The 22,983-nt window shown below is 34.2% G+C and overlaps 1 protein-coding gene across 4 annotated transcripts in view; it reads right to left on the bottom strand.

The window, feature by feature from the left end:
• Positions 1-22,983, bottom strand: part of SLC6A15 (solute carrier family 6 member 15) — a 39,215-nt gene that overhangs the window by 13,375 nt on the left and 2,857 nt on the right. For 2 of the 4 annotated variants that reach the window (XM_047867997.1, XM_047867998.1), the window contains exons 2-6: positions 7,986-8,453; positions 3,595-3,752; positions 3,115-3,241; positions 2,183-2,364; positions 686-796 (exon numbers count right to left, since the gene is read on the bottom strand). In XM_047867997.1, the coding sequence (XP_047723953.1) occupies positions 686-796; positions 2,183-2,364; positions 3,115-3,241; positions 3,595-3,752; positions 7,986-8,274 (867 nt within the window). In that variant the 5' untranslated portion in view covers positions 8,275-8,453. Of the gene's footprint in view, positions 1-685; positions 797-2,182; positions 2,365-3,114; positions 3,242-3,594; positions 3,753-7,985; positions 8,454-17,582; positions 17,656-22,983 lie in introns of those variants that run through there. The other 2 variants (XM_047867999.1, XM_047867996.1) reach the window with 2 other exon arrangements.

Consider the following 22,983-nt stretch of genomic DNA (forward strand, 5'->3'; position numbering starts at 1 on the left):
GGCCCAGCATTGGGTTCAGCTCTAACATGAATAAAAGAACATAAGTTCTGAGCCATTTATGGAGCCTAATGAGAATTCTTCTGAAATGTATATTCAGAAAACTTCCCAAACTTGCCACTATAAGTATTATTCTAGGAAGTACAAAACCTCAAAACAAGAACACTGATTTTCTCGAGACAGGATTTACAGCACAGAAACGTCCTCAGCCCCCATTCATGGATTTTAGGTAATCTGTCAATCTTCTAGATATTAAGCAAATCATTATGTTCCTTATGTTTTTCTGGTAAGAAGATCTTATTATCGGTTTTTTCAAAGCAGTCAATTACAAAAGGTTAAAAACCACAGACTTAGAGAAGGAAGAAGAGTAAAGATGGAAAAGTCCTAAAATGTCTCAGTGTAAAAAACTGGAAGTTAATTTACTATAAAAGAGGAATTTTTGAAGTTCACATAGCGAGTCTTAGTCTAGAACTAAAATGGGACATATAAAATTGGAAATAGATGGATATAATTATAGATATATAAAAGCCCTGTTTTTTTCTAGGCTGGTTAACATAACAGCTATAATTTAAAAGGCTAATGTACATATGTTAGAACAATTGTCCCTTAAGTCTAACTGTGGGAACATTTTAACAATGGACATAATGCTTTTATGATCATAAGCCTTGAATAGAAATGCAGTACATACCTTAGGGGTAAACATGTGGCGGATGCCATCAATTGAACCATTTAAAAGGAGTGCTCTGATTAGGAAGCATATAAGTACCACATATGGGAAAAGAGAACTAAAATACATGATCTACAAAGAAAAAAAAAAATATAGGTGAGACGCACTAACATCTACATTCCTTTCTATAGCTAAGATAATATGTCCTCTTCTATACTTTGGCAGTCTGTTTTTATAGCATGATTAATAATACTATTAATACCTTGTATAGCCATCATATTAGAATGGCTTATTAGTCTTAATGCAATGTGACTTAAGATCCTATTTGAGATATAATGAGAAATAAGGACTCTCTCTTACTTACACTTCTTTAAAATAGTCCATAGTTATTGTTAACTTGATTTCTTATAGTTGATTTCTTACAGTTCACAAAACAAGCAAGATTTAAGAGAAATTAATGGCCACTGACACCCTAATAAATCCTTACTTATATTGTTTTAGGTAAAAGAAACAGCAAAAAAGTCTTTATTTTTTCATTAATCAAAATCCCATTATAAGTCTGTAAAGCTTTTGGAGTAAAGAGCGGCCCCTGTTAAGTCTCCCAAGACTGAATAATTAGCAATGCCAAGGTTGTACTTTCCACTTCACAAGTTTTCACGTTTAAAGTTAAGCAAATGTTTAACCATAGAAAAGCAATTGTCCTAGCCAGACATTTACAGCTTCCTTGACATCTCCATGTAGAAGCCTAACAGGTCTCTAAAACTTTTCAGGTCCAGAAAAGAACTTCTGAATTTCCCCCACAGATGTCCCCACCCGTCTCCACCTCTACAAATAGCCCAACCATCCATCCAGGTGCAAAAGTCAAATACTCAGAAGTAGTCCTGAACCACTGGTAATATTCTCCTAGTTTTCAGGCTACCACTCAGGGTATCTTATTCCTGCTTAACACATTCCCAGGGTTTCTAATACAGCTGCAATACAATGTGAGTTCCTCCCTCTGACCTGCAAAGCCTCACATTACAGCACCTCCCTTCCCTGCCCCATCATTCTTCCTCCAGGTGAGCCCCACACCGAGGCCCTTGCTAGCTGCCTCAGACCCCTCTCTGCAGCTTCAGGACAAAGCAGGGCTGCACCCACAATCTGTGGCACTCATCTCCTGAGCCTCATGACTCGCTCTCCTGTTATCTATGTCTCACCTCCATCTTTGGTGAACTAAAACATGAGGGTCAAGTGAATGAATAGCAAAAGTAAAGATTGTTTAGTATTGACACAAATTTCAGGAAAGATCTTTGATGAAATAAGGAGAGATTATGTAACTTCAGATTTCACTATCAAACACATTTTTATGGTCTTTCTTTAAACACATTTTTAAAAGTACCACTTTTTGCCAATCTGTATTTCCTAGAATGACATGGTACTTGTAGTTTGCCCAGACATTTATAGCAGAGCTTGAGGGGTGCGTGGAGGGCATGCAGGAGTGGTGATTAGCATAATCAGGAGGGGCTCTAATATACTAACTTTTCCAGAAGATTGAATGCCTTTGATCATAGCCAAGCAAACTACAACCCAGGCGGCCAGCAAGCAGACGGTCATCTTCCAGTTTAAGCCCCCACTTTCAGAAATGGAACTGGAAATATTCAGGGCTTCTCTATACCAGTAATAGGTGGTGGCAGAACTTTTTTCACATTCCGGCTCCACGACTGTAGAAAGAAAGGTAATACAGTCATTTCAGACTAGAAAGAGGAATGAGGCATTTTTTTCCTCCAATAAGCCTATAAATCAGTTCTTAACATTTCATAGAAAAGTACTACTATTCTCGAGAAGTATTTACATTCACAATGAAAACACAATGGTGCAAAATTCACAGACATGTATCCTTGTTGAGGTTTCTTTAATTTTTTTTAACGTTTATTTATCATTGAGAGACAGAGAGACACAGAGCATGAGCGGGGGAGGGGGAGAGAGAGGGGAGACACAGAATCCAAAGCAGGCTCTAGGCTCTGAGCAAGGTGTCAGCACAGAGCCTGATGTGGGGCTCAAACTCACAAACTGCGAGACCATGACCTGAGCCGAAGCTGGATGCTCAACCAACTGAGCCTCCTAGGTGCCCCTTCCACATTATTTTAAAAGGAAAAAAATCTCAAAGTGTCACACTTTTAGCAACTTTATGATCTTTATTTTTTTTTTTAATTTTTTTTTCAACGTTTATTTATTTTTGGGACAGAGAGAGACAGAGCATGAACGGGGGAGGGGCAGAGAGAGAGGGAGACACAGAATCGGAAACAGGCTCCAGGCTCTGAGCCATCAGCCCAGAGCCCGACGCGGGGCTCGAACCCACAGACCGCGAGATCGTGACCTGGCTGAAGTCGGACGTTTAACCGACTGCGCCACCCAGGCGCCCCAACTTTATGATCTTTATATACAAAAACAGTACATGGTACATGTCTTACAAGTGTGTGAAGCATTTTTCACCAAAGGACATTGATCCCAAGGTAGAGGTTGCTGAAAAGACTGAGAAAAATAAAACAAACTCCAGCCAATGATGACATTGTAGTAGAGAGCCACAAAAAAGCACACCTGCAAAACAAAACAGTGTAATTACATTACATCTCTCATGCCCCTTCCTTTGAACAAGATGAAATGCATAAAACCCCATTCAACATTTTAAAAATCCTCATTTCATTTTTACTTGAAACACATCATCTTTTCTAAAAAGATGACTCCTATAGGTCTTAACAGGCATTATCAAGGTTGAACTGTATTAATATTAACAGCTTGGTTTGCATATTAGTGCAAACTCCAAAGATGTTTTTTTTAAAAACACGATTAAAGAGTTGAATAGAAATACACAAATATTTCATATAAATGAAAACTGTACCATTACAAACCCTGTAAAAATTATATGGCATACACCATACCAGGAAACTTACTACACAACTTGCAAATCCAATGCCACCCAGTTTAGGGCTTATGTAATTCCATACACCAATGCTTCCTCGCCGAATTCTCTGACCCACAGAAAGTTCCAGGAAAAAAAGGGGAATACCTATTACCAGAAGCAGTATTAAATACGGCAAAAGATATGCACCTACAGAAACAAGGACAAATAAAATAGATTACATTTTTAATAGTCACAGTAGACAATGCACTAATTTTGAAAATCTCATGAAAGACAATATTTGAACTTCTATATAGTATAATTCTAAAGGACTTTGAAGAAAATGAAATTTCATCATTTTAAACTTTCTAGTATTTGAAACCCAAACTTGACTGCTACAAAGGGCGTCTGATAAAAAATAATTGTGATTAAAGTAAGAATACAGTTTTTAGTTTCATCTTATTGAAAGGGTATGACTTCATTTTCCATAAAAATAATTGATTTCTTAAAATTATTTTCTCAAGTAGGTTTCACAAACTCCAAGAAATCTTATTCACACATTGCTCATCAAGTGATTTATTAAATCTTATTCAAACTCATCTAAATCATGCATTCCAAATCGTATAAATTAGAGTGAACGAGATATTCTAGTATTACAGCTGACTTTTCTCCCTAAATAACAACAGGGGAGAAGCGGCTGCCAAGATTGAAAAAAAAAAAAAAAATAGAAAAATAATAAGAACTTCTACCTCAGACAAATGTTATTTTTTCCCATATATACTTCATTTACAAGGTACATTTCAGGATTTTTTTTGTTTTCCAAAATTCTGTGAAGGGATGGTGACATTGACTGAAAAACTAAGATATTTAATATATATTGTAAAATACATGTGCAAATTTATATATTATCCTTGTAGTAAGGTTTTCATACTTAAAAATTATTTTATAGCAACATCTCAAATTAAGACATATGACTAGTTATTTTAAAATGTGAATAAGTTTGACAATGTTAATATTAGATCCTATTAATTGATAAAGTTAAATGTGAAACATATTCATTCCTACATAAGAATACATATGCAAATCATTCATTAAATAACCCCTAGGATGGACTTCCTACATTCAAATTTCTTATCTGAAGTTTTGTCCAACCAGATACTGTCAAGTAAATCATGCAATTGGTGGTGTCAATGCATCAAATGCATTAATAATAAAATAAGAATCCATTTGTTGTATTTTCCCATTAAAAAAAAGACTATTTAGTGGAATTGAATAGATTTTGGAAGTTGTTCAAATTGTTCTGGTGGTTATTCTGCTGAAGAAGTAAACATTACTTTTTTTCAAATTATTTATCTTAGTATATATCTCTGAAATAATGACCACATACAAGAATTTCCCTAATATAGTGGTCCACAGAAAATCTTTACTTTCTTATGATGGATTTTCAGTCTTTCTGACTTAAGTTGATTCTACAAATGGGTATGTAATGTAAAGCATGGATTCATGAGTTTATAAAACAGAATTATCAAAAATCTAATTCTTTAAAAATTTATTTATTTAAGTTCAAGTTAATTAACATACAGTGGAGTACTGGTTTCAGGAGTAGAAGCCAGTGATTCATCACTTACATATAACACCCAGTGCTCATCCCGACAAGTGCCCTTAAAAATGAACAATAAAAAAAAATCTAATTTTTAAAATGATTAGTAACATTGAGGTGCTAATGACGTGAAAATGTTTCCCAAAGGACTGAAAGAGCATTTTATTTATTTATTTTTTTAAATTTTTTTTTAACGTTTATTTATTTTTGAGACAGAGAGAGGCAGAGCATGAACGGGGGAGGGTCAGAGAGAGGGAGACACAGAATCTGAAACAGGCTCCAGGCTCTGAGCTGTCAGCACAGAGCCTGACGCGGGGCTCGAACTCACGAACCGGGAGATCATGACCTGAGCCAAAGCCGGACGCTTAACCGACTGAGCCACCCAGGCGCCCCTGAAAGAGCATTTTAATACATGCGCCTAATCCTAGAATGTGAATGCATTCACGTATGTGTGCATGACTAGAGAGGGAGAGAATGAATTAAAACTGGATTCACTGGCGATAGTGCCTCAATTATGTGTGCACGACATGCTATTAGATACTTAGTTTTATCTTCTAACCGAAATTACTCTAACACTAACCTCCATGTTAAAAATAGTCATAGCTAAGATATAAATGAGCATTTACTATTTGCCAGGCACATTTCTAAGCATGCTACATGTAGTTACTCATTTTTTCCTTACAAGAATCCAATGTGGTAAGTACCCTTATTACCCTCATTTTACAAGTGTGGGAACTAAACCAGAAGTAAGTTAACTTGGAAAAAGTCATATGGCTACTGTGGGAAACAGCCAGGCTTCAAGGCCAAATTGACTTCAAAATGTGAGCTGGTAGCTTCTATATTACACTATTTACTAAGCTTACCCATTGTACTTTAAATTTAATATCTTCAAACAAATCAACTTATGCTGGGTTTACCACTTTTTAGTTCTATTATTCATAAAGTGCCTCAAGTGACAGATGAATGAGATTCAACTAGTCTCAGGTTATCTGACTAAACAGCCAGAAAATACAACTCAAATACCTGTAAGGCTCAATACTATACTGCATGTTGGGTACAGCCTTTTGTATTGACAGCCCTTTTGAAATGAAAAAGTCCACTGGCATTTTATATCGCTGTCCAGTATTTTTTTTTTATTTGAAGAGAGGAAACAATGGTAGGAAGAACGTTTTGACTCCTATTACATATGACAATAAGGAGGAGGAGCCATTCTAATAACTAATCTCTAAATATGAAATCTTTTGAGTTCTCCACCAAAACACAATTTGCGTTAAATGGATGGCAACCTGACTTCAGGCAATACAGCCTTCTTCCTCAACAGTATGGCCAGTAAGGCTCATAAAGTGAAAGGCTTAAGATCAGAACTCATCTTCTTCTAGTCTTGGCAAATGGGATGACTCAGGAGAAACAAAAAGCAGGGTAGTATACAGCTGCTTATAGCTGATTTGATAAATAATTCCTATGTGATGTTCATGACTGGCTAAGGAGCATATGGTTTCAGTGGAGTGATGTGTAGTGCATCACATCACTGACATCAAGAGGTATCGATTCTTACCTCTCAGGCAGATTTGTCTAACAGGCTACTATTTCCAAACCTGTTGTTTTGTGCCTGGTTGAATTAACTAAGTAAGATCTTACATATATTTTGTCATCAGAACACCTTAGCTTTTTATCTTTTAATCCAAAAAGAAATTTCACAAATGAATGGTTATATTATCTCATTTGATTTGTACAGAAAGTATAAAACCATATTTTTGTCCAGTCAACTAAACTATCACAAATTGGAATCAAATACCAAAATAATCTTTCTACATTTTGTATGATGAAATTTAGTTAATATTTAGTTTTTAACCACATTTATTTTCACAGCTTCCATGTATGTATATAGATAATAAAGTTTCAACTCAAATGTTAGTTAACTTAATATTATTTGACTTTGGTACCCTATAGAGCTTGTGTCCTACGTGAACAAGCCATTCCCTTGAATATGTTTTTTACTGATTTTTAAGACAATTTTTGCTAAGTAACCCTTATTATTACATGCACAAATACAAAAAGCTAGACCATTACATTGATGGATTTATTTTTGTTTAAAGTTATGGATGCTGATTTCTTTTTTAATTTAAATTCAAGTTAGTTAACATACAGTGTAGTCTTGGCTTCAGGAGTAGAACCCAGCAAGGATGTTAATTTCTTTAAAGTTTTTTTTTGAAACTAAACATTGTCCCCAAATACTATAGAATTAGGAATCAAATATATATGGTATCTAAGGATGAAGAATGCCTAGCAATACATTAATTATCTGGTTAAATCCCTTCCACTGGGATCTACAAAGTTTTGGTCAGCATTTGAACACTATAATTACTCTAAATTAAATACAATTTTTGTGTGGTAAAATGAAATTATTTCAAATTCAGAGTTCATAAATTGTGTAGAAAAAATTCTTTGTGACTTGTTTTACCAGTATCGTCTTATATCAGAAACTTTAGGTTTTTCTCCAAAGAGATTAACTGACAGGCATAAGGAATGCCTGTAACATTTGTTAGAAAGTTCAGTAATTTAGAGATGTTTAATAACATCCACAGAAAGAATTTGAGAATGTATTACCCTTAAGAAATCTTTCTTTGAGTATTCATAACAAGCCATCTGCCTCTATGGAAACCTAATCTGAAAACAGAGGTGAGCTCACTTCCAACAAAGGAGTCTCCCTGGCTTTACAATGGAATTCATACTTTCTGAAATAATGAGACTGCAGTAACAACAGGAGCTATTTCAAACAGTCAATTACAATTTACTTAGCAACGTATCACTGAACAACAAAACAAAACCCCCCCAAAACTTACCACCTCCGTTCTTCTGACATAGGTATGGGAATCGCCACACATTTCCTAAACCCACAGAAAATCCAACTTGGGCCAGGATGTATTGTAGTTTACTGTTCCAAGCTGGTCTTTCATCTTCAACTTCTGATTCCTCTTCAACATCTATATCTTTTTCCTCCTGAACATCAACAATTAGTTCACTCTTCTTAAAAGCATCATCAGCTGAGTCTTCATTGGAAAGAAGGTCTTTGACAGACTCAATAACTTCATCATCTAATTCTCTTTTTACCACCTTGCTATTCTTCGGCATTTGAAAACGTGGGTAGTATTATTTTTTAAAAATTCCCTTATGGTGAATTTGTCAATTTTTTTTGAAAAATGTTAATTGATATGAATAAAAGATGGAGGAGGGTATCAATTAAATCCTTGATTCAAGGTGATAGAGTCTTAATGGATCCTGGATCTGAATGTCCAATATTCTATAGGTACCTGTAAAATTTTAAGTTGAAAAACAATAATATTTAATGAGAAAAAATATTTAAAGTACTGAAAACTCTTATTAGTTTCTATGATGAAAACTCTCTCTACCAAGTATAAGACATACGATTGTCCTTGGCCCTTCATAGTTTAATGTTGCCAGAAGTATAAAAATTGTAAAGTACACATGTGCTTCAGGCACATTTTCCTTTAATGTTTATTTTATTTATTTTTTGAGACAGAAAGAGAGAGAAAGAGAGAGAGAGAGAAAGAGCGAGCACAAGCAGGGGAGGCACAGAGAGAAAGGGAGACACAGAACCTGAAGCAGGTTCCAGGTTCTGAGCTTTCAGTACAGAGCCTGATGTGGAGCTCAAACTCGCAAACCATGAGATCATGCCCTGAGCTGAAGTCGGATGCCTAAGCAACTGAGCCACCCAGGTATCTCTGGACACATTTTCTTTTAACTCACTTCTTCCTTCTTACATAAATCTACTTTGATTTCAGATATACTCCAATGCATAATGTATATGGGATTCATTAGTACTTAAAATTTTTTGACTTTTTTTTTAATTCTTCCTTTTCTCCTGACTAAAGTACATCCTTTACTTTATTCCTCATAGAATTACATCACAATTACATGTCATCCCTATAAATTTGTCTTATATAGAATCTCTTCTGTTCATGTATTCATCTGTTCACCCACTTGATATTAATTATAATAGGGCTACAAACATTCACAAATTATACAATATCTGCTTTAAAGGAGCTTATATTTGATAGAGCGAAAGGTACATTCCAAATAATTACACTACATTGCATAATTTATATGACCCAACATCATTACTATAGGAGAGATCAGAAACATTGCATAAAAGCAGCATTATAGTTGGGCAGAAATGGAGTTGAGGACACACCAAACATAAGGAATAGGATAAAAAGATGCAGGAAGCGGTAAAAATTATTATTTGTGTAAACATTCTCTCCAATGACCCCCAAAACATACTACCACCACTTTGGCATTTTCCCTTTATTTCATTTTAGGTTATATCTCATTTCCTTTTCTCTGTTCAAATATAGACCAAGTAAGTCTATAGGGTATGTCTGCAGACCAATCAGATTGTCTATTTCAAAAAGTGCTTAAACATATGAATGCTTCTTGTCAAAATTAGGTCAGAAGACTTAGAAATAATATCCCAAGAAGTCTGCCATTTGTTGCTACAAAAAACCAATTCTTTGATGGAACTGTATTAGATTTACATTCAAAGTCAGAGAAATAGCCCATCATACTTTAATTTATAATCTTCATGAACAAGACAGGGGGCTAGGTAACTCAATGAAAAAGAAAAAAAAAAAAGGAATTCATTAACTTGACCATGTAACTTTTACTGGTTGCCTTTAGGTAAACAACTTTTATTGGAGGTGTTCAGTTGTTTCCCAATTAAAATATATACCCTAAGAGCAAACACTCATTTAGGATTTGGTGAAGATTAAGAGTTAGACTGTGAAGAAAGCTCTGAAAAACAGCATTCCCAAAATACTTTAAATAATAGATACATCTCTAGAATAAGTGAAAAACTTCTCATGGTAACTATCGTAAAGAGACCAACAAATTTTTGATGTGGAAATAGTTTTAAGAGGTTAGAGATTATGTTTGTTTAATTTGCTTTATTTTTCCCAAGAGTTCAGTAAACATTAGTTGAGTAAATGAATAAATACAGCCAGTGAAAAATTGAAATAAGCTAATTATCCAAATAATTTTTGCTGAAGAAACAATCTGACGTATAGGAAATTGTGAGACAAGAATTATGTAAAGATCTACATTTGTTGAATTACCTAAAGATAAATTGTTGGCCCAGTGATTTAACTGACACATAGATAAGAGTATTGGCTTTAATCTGACAAACTAGGAGTTGTGTCCTAGTTCTTTTATTTCTTAGTTGTATAACTTCTCGTAGTTATCCCACTCAGCCCTAGTTTCCTCAATAAACTAAGGTTATCAGCTATTCTTTTCGCTTTTTCCACACAAATAAAAAGGTAAGGAATGTATCAAAGTTTAGAAATACTACTACAGTAAAAACAGCCACCATATCAGAAAGAAAAATTTAAGACAGTGTTACTCATGAACCTCTCCCAAATTAATTATCTCGGAAATTGTGGTATTTATTCTATGTATTTCCAAGTCTTTGTGGAAAAAAAATACACAAACAAAATGAAATGAAAAATAACAATGTTGAACACTGCTGAATTTTTAAAAAATACTAAATGAATAATCATATCAACGTACAAACAATATCCTTTGGCAAAGTTTACATTTAAAAGTTTCTATCAGAGGAGCGCCTGGGTGGCTCAATTGGTTGAGCATCCAGCTTAGGCTCAGATCATGATCTCACAGCTTGTGAGTTCGAGCCCAGAATCAGGCTCTGTGCTGACAACTCAGAGCCTGGAGCCTGCTTCGGATTCTGTGTCTCAATCTCTTCCTGCCTCTTCCTCACTCGTGCTCTGTGTCTCTCTCAAAAATAAATAAACATTAAAAAAAAATGTTTTTAACGTTTCTATCAGAGTACCCAGAGTTCATATTTTCCATGAAAAAAAATCGGCAAATATAAACAAAATTTAAATACAATGGTATATTATAAATGCCTAAAATATATCTAATATATGAAACCTATCTAACTATATATACAGATTATATAGTACATTAGTCCTAGGCAACCTTTATAATATTAAACATACTAAAAAGGATGTTAAATAGGTTGTTTCACTTATTTAGAGCTCTCCTCACTAGGCCATAAGCTCTGCCTGGAGAATGGCTTTATCTTACTCATCTCACATTCTTAAGGTTTAAACTTGTCTGTGAAGTGAATGAACTCTAAGAAGTAGGACAGAATAATATTGTTATGATAACTACAAGTATTCTGCACTATTACACAATTGGTTGTGTGGGGGGGGGGGTGATTTTTTACTCCAAGGACCTATACTCATTGAGTCAGAGACATTCCTTTCAGAGGCTGCATAAAACCAAATGTAAAGATATAAATTGAATTTCTGAATGGATTTGTAAAAACTCAGTATGTAAGACAACAATTAGGAAAGTAAATTAGCTTCATATTTTCAAGACCTAACTTTTCTAAATTATATCATTTTTTACGATGCTCAAAGCTTACCTGAAGATCCTAGTTAATAAAAGTAGGCCATATATATAGATTAAAAAGAGAATAAAAAGCCAGGTTGACTACTGCCAAAAGTATATTGGTCATTGCTACATCTGGGAAAAGAAGAAATGAAGCCAGAATGTCCAGGAAGGAAGTGAGGTAGAGAGTTAATAAAGTATCACTACTCTACAGGTCACACAGGAAGTAGGATAATCAGTTTCAAGGAACTGCACAGCTTCTGCCAAGCTAGCACCAACCATTCCTGTGACAGAATCAAGCTATCATTTACTGCACTTCACTGCACCTATGAGTTGCATTGTCAGTCTACATCACTACTGGCAAAAGGCCTCCTCTCTACCCCTGAGCAACAGATATTCAAGATCCAACATCAATAAAATATTGCCCATGGGTCAAATACAACACACTGTCTGATTTTATAAATAAAATTCTAATGGAACATAGATAGCCATGCATACACATTTACATCTTTTCCATAGGTAATTTTGTGCTGCAACAGCAGAGTCACTTTGTATGTACTGCAAAGCCTAAAATATTTCTCACTATCTTGAAAAAAATTGACAACCACTGTTCCAGAGAATAAATCTGAATTGAAGATGTGGAGTTTCCTAGACCACTCAATCCAGGCTCCATTTGAATGACATGAATTTCTTTATAAAATAGTGTGACAAGATAGAACTCTACACATTCAAAGATAAGCAATTACTAAGAATGAAAGGGTTTTATATGGAACCATGGAGATGGAGTGGTAGTATTTGAGAGGGGAAGAAATATAAGCAAAGACAAAGGTGGAAAATATATGTCAGGAAACAGAATGCTCAAGAGTTTCAAGTAGATTACTTATTAAAAAAACAAACAAACAAACTCAGAGATTCAATAAATTAAAGATTAAAAAGTTCCCCTTTAAAAAAATCAAAGAAAAGATATTAAAAATGAATAGAAATAAAAAGTTAGGTGGATGAATACTAAATATAGAAATTGGAATATTCATTATAGGAATAAAAGGCATATTCGGAACAAATAAAGGCTGCTACAAGTACATCCACAGACATCAGAATAGACTTAAGGAAACTTCTCAAAAAGAATGAAAAGAGTCAAATATTTTAAAGTAATTCAGAGAAAAAGCTAATGGAAATGGAAGTCAGATAAAGGTGATACAACAAACATAAAATTGGTGTACCCAGGAAAGAAAATAGAATTAATATAACATAAAATACTAACAGAAGTTTTGCTTATACTCATATTTTCAAATAATAATAATACAGAAGGGTCAACACTGAAAAATACTGGCATAAAGATTCCTAGGGACTTCAAGCAGAGTAGAAAGGGGAAATAAAAAGACTTCCCAGTATACTTAATAACCTCTAAAACTAAACAAAACTAAGAGGAAAAAATACTTATTTTCTAATTTTTGTAATCAATTATTTTGTATTCTAATTATAAAGGCCACAGGCAAATATTCTTATCTAAAAGAGATCTGATGATCCCTATTGGGGAGGGAGAGAAACAGGTTACATGATAGTGAACTTTGGCCAACCAAGAGAGAAAACAAAGTAAGTATCTCAGTAATAGAGAAGGCATGTTAAAGGATAGCAGTGAACGTTAATTTAAACAAGAAATAAACTTTAAAATCTATATGAATTATGTTTAGGGGAAAATATAAATTAAAATTTAAAAAATAACTGACAAAAATTGGGAATAAAATGGGAGAAGACAGAAAGAAATAAAAGTATGAGGATGTTCTCATCTTTCATATCAGGAAGCAACTCAGGGTACCTTCTAAATATGAAACCCATAGTTGAAAAAAATGATAATGCCCAACCTCTTCACATTTTCATATAATCCTCCTGATTTACTTTTAATGGGATCTTGCAGAAATTAATATTTCTTGCTGTGAAGAGACATGTATTGATGCCAAACGCTTATATCTAGATTCTAGAATCAGATTGAGTTCAAATCCTATTTCTATCACTTATGGTTCTATGAGCTTGGCTAAGTTACCCTGTTACCTAATAATAAAGTGCTTGGGTACATGCCAGCACGTTGAGAGAACTCAATATACATCTTCTTTCATTACTATGATTATCATTCCTCTTACAGTTGTATTATGTTACAACTGGCTTGTTGCAAATTATTCTATTAAGAATAATGGTTAAGTCCAGAGCCAATGCTATATGTTTAAATTGTTGTAACATCACTTTGTTGTCTAGTAACAGTTTTCTGTTGCTGCATAACAAATTACCTCAAAACTTAGTAAACAAATGTTTTAGTTGCTTATGATTCTGTGTGTTTGCAATTTGAACTAGGCTTAGATGAACAGTTCTTTCATTCGTCTTGACTCAGGTCATTTCTCCACTACAGTCATCTATCAACTGAAGTGGGGAAGGATGGTCTAAGATGGCCTCACTCACATTCTGACAGGAGGCAGTCTATAAGTCAGAGCACTTTGGTTCTCCTATATGTAGTCTCTACAAAATGCTAGCTCCAACTTGTTCACATTATAAGCTCAGACTTCCAACTCTAGCCAAAAGAAGTAAGCCCAACCTGTGGGTGCTAGTAAAGCCTCTGTTTGTTTAGCATTTGCTAATGTTTCACTGGCCAAAGCAAGTCACACATCTAAGTCCAGATTGATTACAGAATGGGTAAACACCACTTTTTGATGGCATGAGCAACAAAGTCAGATTGCAAAAGCACAAGTAGAGAGAAGAGAAAAATATTGCCACCATCTTTGAAAATAATCTACACTTGTCCAGTTAGAATTCCTCTCTTTGGATTTTGATTCTTGAGGAGAGGAACAAAGAGATCAAAAGGTTGGCATCTCACTCAATTCCAAAGGCATTATGCCCAGGCTGTAACTACTACTGTAGTCATGGATTCTGGTTCCTATTTTTAAGAACTGTTTTCATTCTTGCCCTTTTCCATCTCATTGCCAAGCACCCCATTGTTCCTTTGAGCCCCTGAGCTCCTGAGCCTTGCCAGTATTTCTTCCTTATTTTATTTTATTTTTGCCTCTTAGCCAGCATCAGTTTCTGCAACTTTCAAACAAAGAACTCTGAATAATACAACACTATAAATTTAAAACAACTGGTGTCTTTCTATTCATCACAATAAATGTTGGGGATGTTACATTACTTAAATTTGGACTTACATTTACATTTTTCTCATTCTCCTATCTTTGTATTGCTTTAATTATCTTCGTATGTAATTTTGCAGAAAAAAAAGACTAAAACACTTAAAACAAGATTGAAAACATTTTTATATCAACATAATAAATTTCTAACTCAGTGCTTCTCAACCCTAAGCATTTTTAATGTCTTTTTTCTTTTTTGAGATTATTTCCTTGCCTTTCCACACAAATTTTGAAGTCAGCTGGTTAATTCTACACCCCTCCACCAAAAAAACAAAACAAAACAAAAAAAAAAGAACCCCCAAAAAACAACCAAAAAAACCAGCTTGCTATAATTCTGACCGGGATTTCATTGATTCTATAAACCCATTTGGGGAGCACTGACATCTTAAAACATAGAATTTTCCAATCTACGAACTTGGTATATGTCTTCATTTATTTATATCTTCTTTAATTTCTCTCTGGAAAAAGTTCATTTTAAATACAAGTTTCTTATCCTGCAACAATGCTGAAATTGAGCTGATGTTGTTTTAAGATCCCTTAGAATTTTTATATACACAATATGTTAAAGGTAAATAAAGACAGTTTGGGTCTCTCATTGTTTACCTTTAATTTCTTTTTCTTGACTTACCATACTGGCTGTGACATCCACTAAAATTTTGAACAAAAGTATTAAGAACGGACATCTTCATCTATGCCCTGATGCTAATTGGAAAGTACTCAATATTTTACTAAGTACAATGTTAGTTATGGATTTTTTTTTTCATAGATGACTTTTGTCAGTTTAGGACAGTTTCTTTTTATTCCTAGTTCAGTGAGGGTCATTATTATTTTTTTTAATCCTGAGTCACTATTTAATTTTGGTGCATAATTTTTTACCTCTATTAGGATAATCATATAACTTCTTAATCTATCAATATAATAACATCAATTGTTTTTGTAATTTAGACCAATCTTTCATTATGAAACAAACCCACTGGTCAAGATGTATTACCTTTTTAATATGTTACTGGAATCAGTTTGCAAATATTTTGGTAAAGATTTTTTCAACTTTATGGGAACATGGATCAATAATTTTTTCTCTTGGATTTTGCTTTTATGATTTTGATAGACTTATAAATGGAGTTTTAAAATGGCCTCTCATTTATTTTCTGAGAGAATATACGTAGAATTAGTTTTATTTCTTCCTTACATGTTTGGCAGCACTCACCCATAAAGCCATCTGGGCCTGGAGTTTTCTTTCAGAGAATATTTTTAATTAAAAATTCGATTTACTTCATTGATATACAGCTACCGAGACTTTCTTTTTCATGTGTTATTTTTGGTGACTTGTATTTTTCAAAGAATTTGTCCATCTCATTTAAATTGTCAAATTTGTTTGCAGAAAGTGATTCATAATATTCTGCAGTTTTTTAATAGCTGTAGGCTTTGTAGTCATACCACATTTTTAATTCCTGATATTGTTAATAGAATAGACAATATTCTCAGAATTTGTCTTAATTAGTCTTACTAATATTTTCACTTCACTATATAATTAACTCAAAGTATTGTGCAATTCTTACCCTATCTTTCAAGACTTTTTAGCTCCTAAACTATTGTTACAACCTCTTTTGTAACTTAATTAAACTCTAATTAACGTTTCCAGTGAAAATATGCAGACTTAAAATAACAGGCAGGCACTTGCATCTTAGAGACACGAGAGGACTCAAACAGACATGTGCGCACTGGCTAATTACTGGTACTTGCCACAAGCTTAATATTCTATTAATAAAGAACTAGAGGGGCGCCTGGGTGGCGCAGTCGGTTAAGCGTCCGACTTCAGCCAGGTCACGATCTCGCGGTCCGTGAGTTCGAGCCCTGCGTCGGGCTCTGGGCTGATGGCTCAGAGCCTGGAGCCTGTTTCCGATTCTGTGTCTCCCTCTCTCTCTGCCCCTCCCCCGTTCATGCTCTGTCTCTCTCTGTCCCAAAAATAAATAAACATTGAAAAAAAATTAAAAAAAAATAAATAAAGAAAAATAAATAAAGAACTAGAACAACAGCGAATTATCTCCCCAACTTGGGCAATTACAAATTTTACTGAATACAATTTTCTTTAAATACGAACCAATTATGAACACCGAGTCTGACATTTACTGTGGATCCAAATGAAATTTACTTTTCTAATTCTTGATATATAGGATAAAAAGTAAAGACTATTCAAATAAAAACAAAATGTGAAACCAATTGCAACACCCAAGAAAAAAATGGCACATCTTGAGACGTTTATAGTTATGGAATAATTGTGAGAGAAGAAAAATAAGAGATTCTACAACACACAGAATTAATGATCTTCATAAGTAATACAGAAAATTTCAACAATACAGAAATCAACCTAAGCATTTCTTTTCCAAATTATATCCCCTTTACATAAAATGTTTGCACTAAGCAAAAAGATGACAAAAATCACAGAGCCAATCAAAAGAAGAGAAACAATTTTTTGCAAATGACAATACAAAATCGAACTTAAACTTTATATATTTTGCCCCCAAAAAGGTGGACTATAACACACCAATCAGGATGGCTAAAATTGAAAACAAATTTTAAAAAGTAAAGAAACCAAAAGTTGGTAGGCATGAAAAGAGGCTAGACCAATCATATGTAGCTGATAGAAGCATAAAATAGGACAGCCACTCTAAAAAATAGCTGGCAGTTTCTTTTAGCACTAATAATAGAGTTATCACACTGACCAGCAATTTGCACTCTTAGACATATATCCCAGAGAAATAAAAACTTATTTTCAAGCAATAACTTGCACATAAATGTTCGTATCAACTTTATTTATAATAGCTCCAAACTGAAAACTACCTAAATGTCCATCAATGAGTGAGTGGTTAAACAAGTTGTAGTACATCCGTGTCATCCAATATCAGCAATAAAAAGGAAAGAATTATTGATACATGCGATAACTTGGATGAACCTCAAGGAGATGATGCTGCATGGGGGAAAAGCCAATATTAAAAGGATACATATTGCACAATTATTCACTTATATAACATTTGTAAGATAACATAATTACGTAGATGAACCACAGAACAGTGGTTGCTAGCAGTCAGGGGAGAGAAGGGCCGGTGGGTGTGCTATAAAGGACAAAGGAATCTTGTGAGATGGTACAGTTTAGTGTCTTCATTGTGGTTAAGGATCACAGGAAGCTACACATTTGATAAAACTGCAAAAAACCATACACATATATACACACACAGGCAGGGACCCTGACAAACTCTCCGGCTATCCTAATATCAATACACTGGCTTTGATATTGTACCGTACATTTATACAAGATTGTAAAATGAGAGAGCCCAGGTGAAGGGTACACAAGGACCCCTTTTGTAACTTCCTGTGACCTGGCAATTATTGCAAAATTATAAGGTAATTTCGATAAATTGAAATATATTTTTTGTTGATTTCTATGAATCAAGGACAGAGTTTAAATCTCACTTAAGTATTTTAATAAATCTCTTAAACATTTTAAAACTAGACAAAAGTTCTTCTAAACACTTAAATTACATATTGAAAACACCTCAGATTTAGACACTATATTCATTTCCTAAGAATGCTGTAACAAATTACTTCAAATTTAGTGGCTTCAAATAGCATAAATGAATTCTTCAAAGATCTGGAAATCAGAGATACAAAGTAATTTCAATAAACCAAAATCAAGGCATGGGAAGGTCCCTCCCTCAAGAAATCTAGGGAATAGTCTGTTCCTTGCCTTTTCTAGCTTCTGGAGACTGCCAGCATGCCTTAACTTATAGCCACATCCCTCCTATTACTACCTCCATCCTCACACTGTCTCCTCCTCTTCTGTGTGTATCTAATCCCCTTTGACTCTTTCATGTAAGAGGACATTGTGGTGACATGTAGCACCCATCTGTACATACCAGGATAATCTCTTCATTAGAGGATTATGTCTGCCAAGACTCTTTTTCCATATATGGTGACATTCACAAGTACCAAGAATTAGTAGGTAGACATATTTTTTAGCTGACTACAGGCATAGAATATTATATCACACTTATTTATATAGTTGTATTGTCCTATCATGAAAAATGAATTTGGAGGCAAATGTTTTATTCATCACCATGTTTTATTCATGACCATCATAAAATATCAAGTATGATCTTTCTTACTTATTTCCCATAGTAGATTGTTTGCAAAAAGAGTGTTTTTAGTTCCTCTCAATGCTGTGCATGTCTGCCTGCTACTCCTCCCATTAGGAAACAGAGCCTATTTCCTCTTCTCTTAATTCTGGGCTGTACCTAAACTTGAGTTTGAATTCTGGAAGTAACTGAACCTGCTTGGACCAGTAGAAGGCAGAAGTGACACTGCAAGTTCCAAGGCTAGGCCTGAAGAAGCTTGAAAGTTTCTGCTTTCACTCTTCTGGAATTCAGACACTGTATATAAAAGTCCATATGCCCTGCTAGAAATCTCACATGGAAAGAGAGAGAGAAAGTCTCAGTCAGCCACCAATTGTTAGGCCATTTAAGCTGAAGCCCTAGGCACAAGAACAAAGGCACTGACATTCTAGCCCCAGTCCAGCTGCCAGCACATACCAAATGGAACAGATGAAGTACTCAGCTGAGCCCAGACAACACACAAAATAATAAGAAATAATAATTCATTATTGTTTTAAGTTATGATAATACCAGAAAGGTAACAGACGCTAAGGAGGCTAAATAAATCATTGTTTCAAATCTATTGAAAAAAAAAAAAAATGGTGTGTGTGTGGGGGGGTGCAGTTTGCGATGTAGCAACAGATAATTTAAACATTTGCCTATGGGGGAGATAAACTGAATATTCACTGAATTTAACTGGAAGTATAAATATTTAACTCTACTTAAATTTAAAATATTGTCCAAGGAACTGTTCACAAAGGGGCTAGACCCATGCAAAAGGGATGTAACTTAGAGTTTAAACCCATGCAGTGATTTTCTTTTAACCGTAAGATAAATATTAATCTTAAAAGACACATTTAGTTATTCTCATGTAAAGTTCCATGTGGTCAGCCTTATGTTTAAGGCAGTTATATATCAGAAATGAAACAGGAATTATAATAACAAAACCTGCAGACATCAAACTGATCATAAGGGAAGAGTAGCAAAACACTCTATACACATAAGTTAACAACTTAGATAAAGTGGACAAATTCCTTGAAAAACACGAACCACCACAACTTACCCAATATCAAACAGATCATGTAATAGCTCTATATCTATTAAGGAACTTAAATGCATTATTTTTAAACTCTCACAAAAGCAATCTCTAGACCTACCTGGATTCAGTGGGGAACCCTATCAGACATTTAAAGAAGAATTAACACCAACTCTGCACAATCTCTTCTAGACGATAGAAGTAATGGAACACTTCAGAATTCATTTTATGAAGCCAGTGAAGCTAGTATTACTCTGATACTAAAACTATAAGCAGATAATGCCAGAAAAAAATGTTTAAATGTAAAATATAAAACTATAAAGATGTCTTAAATAAATCATTGGAGAAAATCTTTGCAATCTAGAGCTAAGCAAAGAGCTCTTAGATATGTCATCAATAGCAAAATCCATCAGAGCAAAATTTGGTAAACTGGACTTCAAAACGTAAAACTTTTACTCTGTGAAAGAACCCATTAAGAGGACAAAAAAATAAGCTAAAGACTGGAAGAAAAATATTTGCAGACCACATATCTGGGAAAGGGTCTGTATTTAGGACCTATAAGAAATTCATAAAACTCAACAATTAAAAATATGGGTAAAATACATACAGGGGCATTTCACTGAATACAATGCGTGGATGGCAAATGAGCACATGAAATGAGGTTCAACATTATTAGCCATTAGGGAAATGCTAATTAAAACTACAATGAGATGTCATTGCATACCTCTCAAAACAACTAAAATATAGGGATGACAAAATTCTGGCAAGGATACACAGAAATTGGATCATTCATACTTTGCTGGTGAGATTAAACTAAACAAGCAACGATCATATAACCCAGAAATTGCACTCCTGGGCATTTATGCTGGAGAAATGAGAATTTATCTTCCATAAAACTTGTAAATGAGTGTCCACAGCAGCTTTATTCATAATAACCCTAACCTGGAAACAACCCAGATGTCATTTAATGGGTGAATGGTTAAACAAACTTTGGTAAATCCATACCATGGAGTACTACTCAAAAATAAAAATAAACAAACTAGTGACATACACAACTTGGATGAATCTATAGACAATTATGCTGAGTGGAAAAAGCCAACTTCAAAATGTTGCATATTATATGATTCCATTTTGATAACATTCTTGAAATGCAAAATAATAAATATGAAGAACAGAGTGATGTGGTTGTAGTTATAAAGGGTAACACAGGGATCCTTACAGTGATGGAACTGTTCCATAACTTGACTTTATCAATGTCAATATTCTGATTATGATGTTGTAAAACAGTTTTTCAAGATGTTACATTTTCAGGAAATTGGGTGAAGAGCACATAGAGCTCTCTGTATTATCTTTGAGCAACTACATGTGAATCTATATCCATCTAAAATAAAAATTGTTTTAAAACCCTACTCAACTCACTAAAAACAATTTTCTTTGTATTTTTATGCTAATAAAACTGGCTAAATTTAATTATTCCACTAAATCTCATCTGCTGCTCTAATATAATTTTACTATTAATCATGTTGAAAGTAGATACTTTCTTGTAAATTCAGATACTAAAAAAATCATGGAGCCAAAATACTCATTGGCTTTTATACCTTACTCATTTGGCAGCATCTGATGCCTGGATAGGCTCCACACCCAGCGCCATGGGGCTTGAACTCACGACATGTTCTACCAACTGAGACAGCCAGGCACCCCAACTATTGTTTTCACCTTAGAATATATTTTAATCTATACTTGGAATAAGTAATACAGTTACATAGTATCAAATGGCATAAAGTGAAAAGTATTCCCATTCTTTCCCTCAGCATATCAGTTTCACCCCCATCTCCCTGTAAGTCACCAAAGTCTTCCACAGGTATTGGTATATATTCAAGCTAATAGGTGTGTTCTTCCACCCACCCAACCTGTTTTTTTTTTACACAACTGTCACTATATGTATAACTCTGCCTTTTCGTTTTTCACTTAAAAATTCTTCAAAAACTTTTGCTCTCATTACAATTGCTCGTTTTTGCCTTTTGTTTGTTTTGTTTTGTCTTAATAATTATATGATAGACCATGGCATGATCTATTAGGTTATTTCTGACAATCTGAATCAATGTTCAAGCAACTGACTTTGTATATCTGGCATTTGCATATCTACAGAATACGTTGTTAGAAGAGGAACTACTTGATAAGAGGTTATGTGCTTCTATAATTTAGGTAAATACTGACAAGTGGCTCTTTATAAAAGTTGTCTCAACTTGTACTACAACTAGCATGTATGAGACTGCCTGTTTCCCTCTGCCCTCTTGAACAGTGAGTCATTTTTTTTTATCTTTGTCAATCTGACCAGTGAAACAACTCCCAGTGTAAGCATTTCATTCAAAGATAACAATCAATGAATCTTATGTGAAAGGATACCTTAGTGCATTAATCACAAGGAAATAATGTGACCTTCAAGACTGAAAACAGTTCTCCAACAAGTGATACTGTGCGTTCAAAACCACCCTGTAGCCCAGTCTCTGGGGCTTGTTATTCACAGAGAAATATAAGTAAATCACTATTGGTCAAAGTTAATATTTAAGTCGATAAATTCATTAAAAGTTTACCATATGCATCCAGAAGAGTAGTTAGGGTTTATTTTAAGTTATAAGGGAAACTGGAAATAAATATAAAGAGTCCTGCCGTGTAACTTTAAATGTTTTCATGTATCAGACTACGCCCATGGAATTCTGTTAATGGCATCTGCTCAGAAACCATTTTAATATTACTCTGCATAGAATATATTAATATATTCAATCATGCATATGTATGTAGTAATAAAGAGTTAACACATTACCCAAAAGAAGTGGAGAAGTAAATTGAGAAGCAAAAGTTTTCAGAGCTTTTGATAATCAGCAAGGTCTCTTTCAGGTCTATCATCTAAGTCAATGTCTTTTTAATTACCTGGGAAATAAACCCAGAGTTCAACACAATACAAATTTCTTACCTATTTATACACAAGTTTTATTTTATGACAGGACAACTGTATTTTCTAACATGCACACAGCAAAATTTGAACACTGATCACTGG

The sequence above is a fragment of the Prionailurus viverrinus genome, chromosome B4 (assembly GCF_022837055.1).
Source record: "Prionailurus viverrinus isolate Anna chromosome B4, UM_Priviv_1.0, whole genome shotgun sequence".
NCBI classification, from domain to species: Eukaryota; Metazoa; Chordata; class Mammalia; order Carnivora; family Felidae; genus Prionailurus; species Prionailurus viverrinus.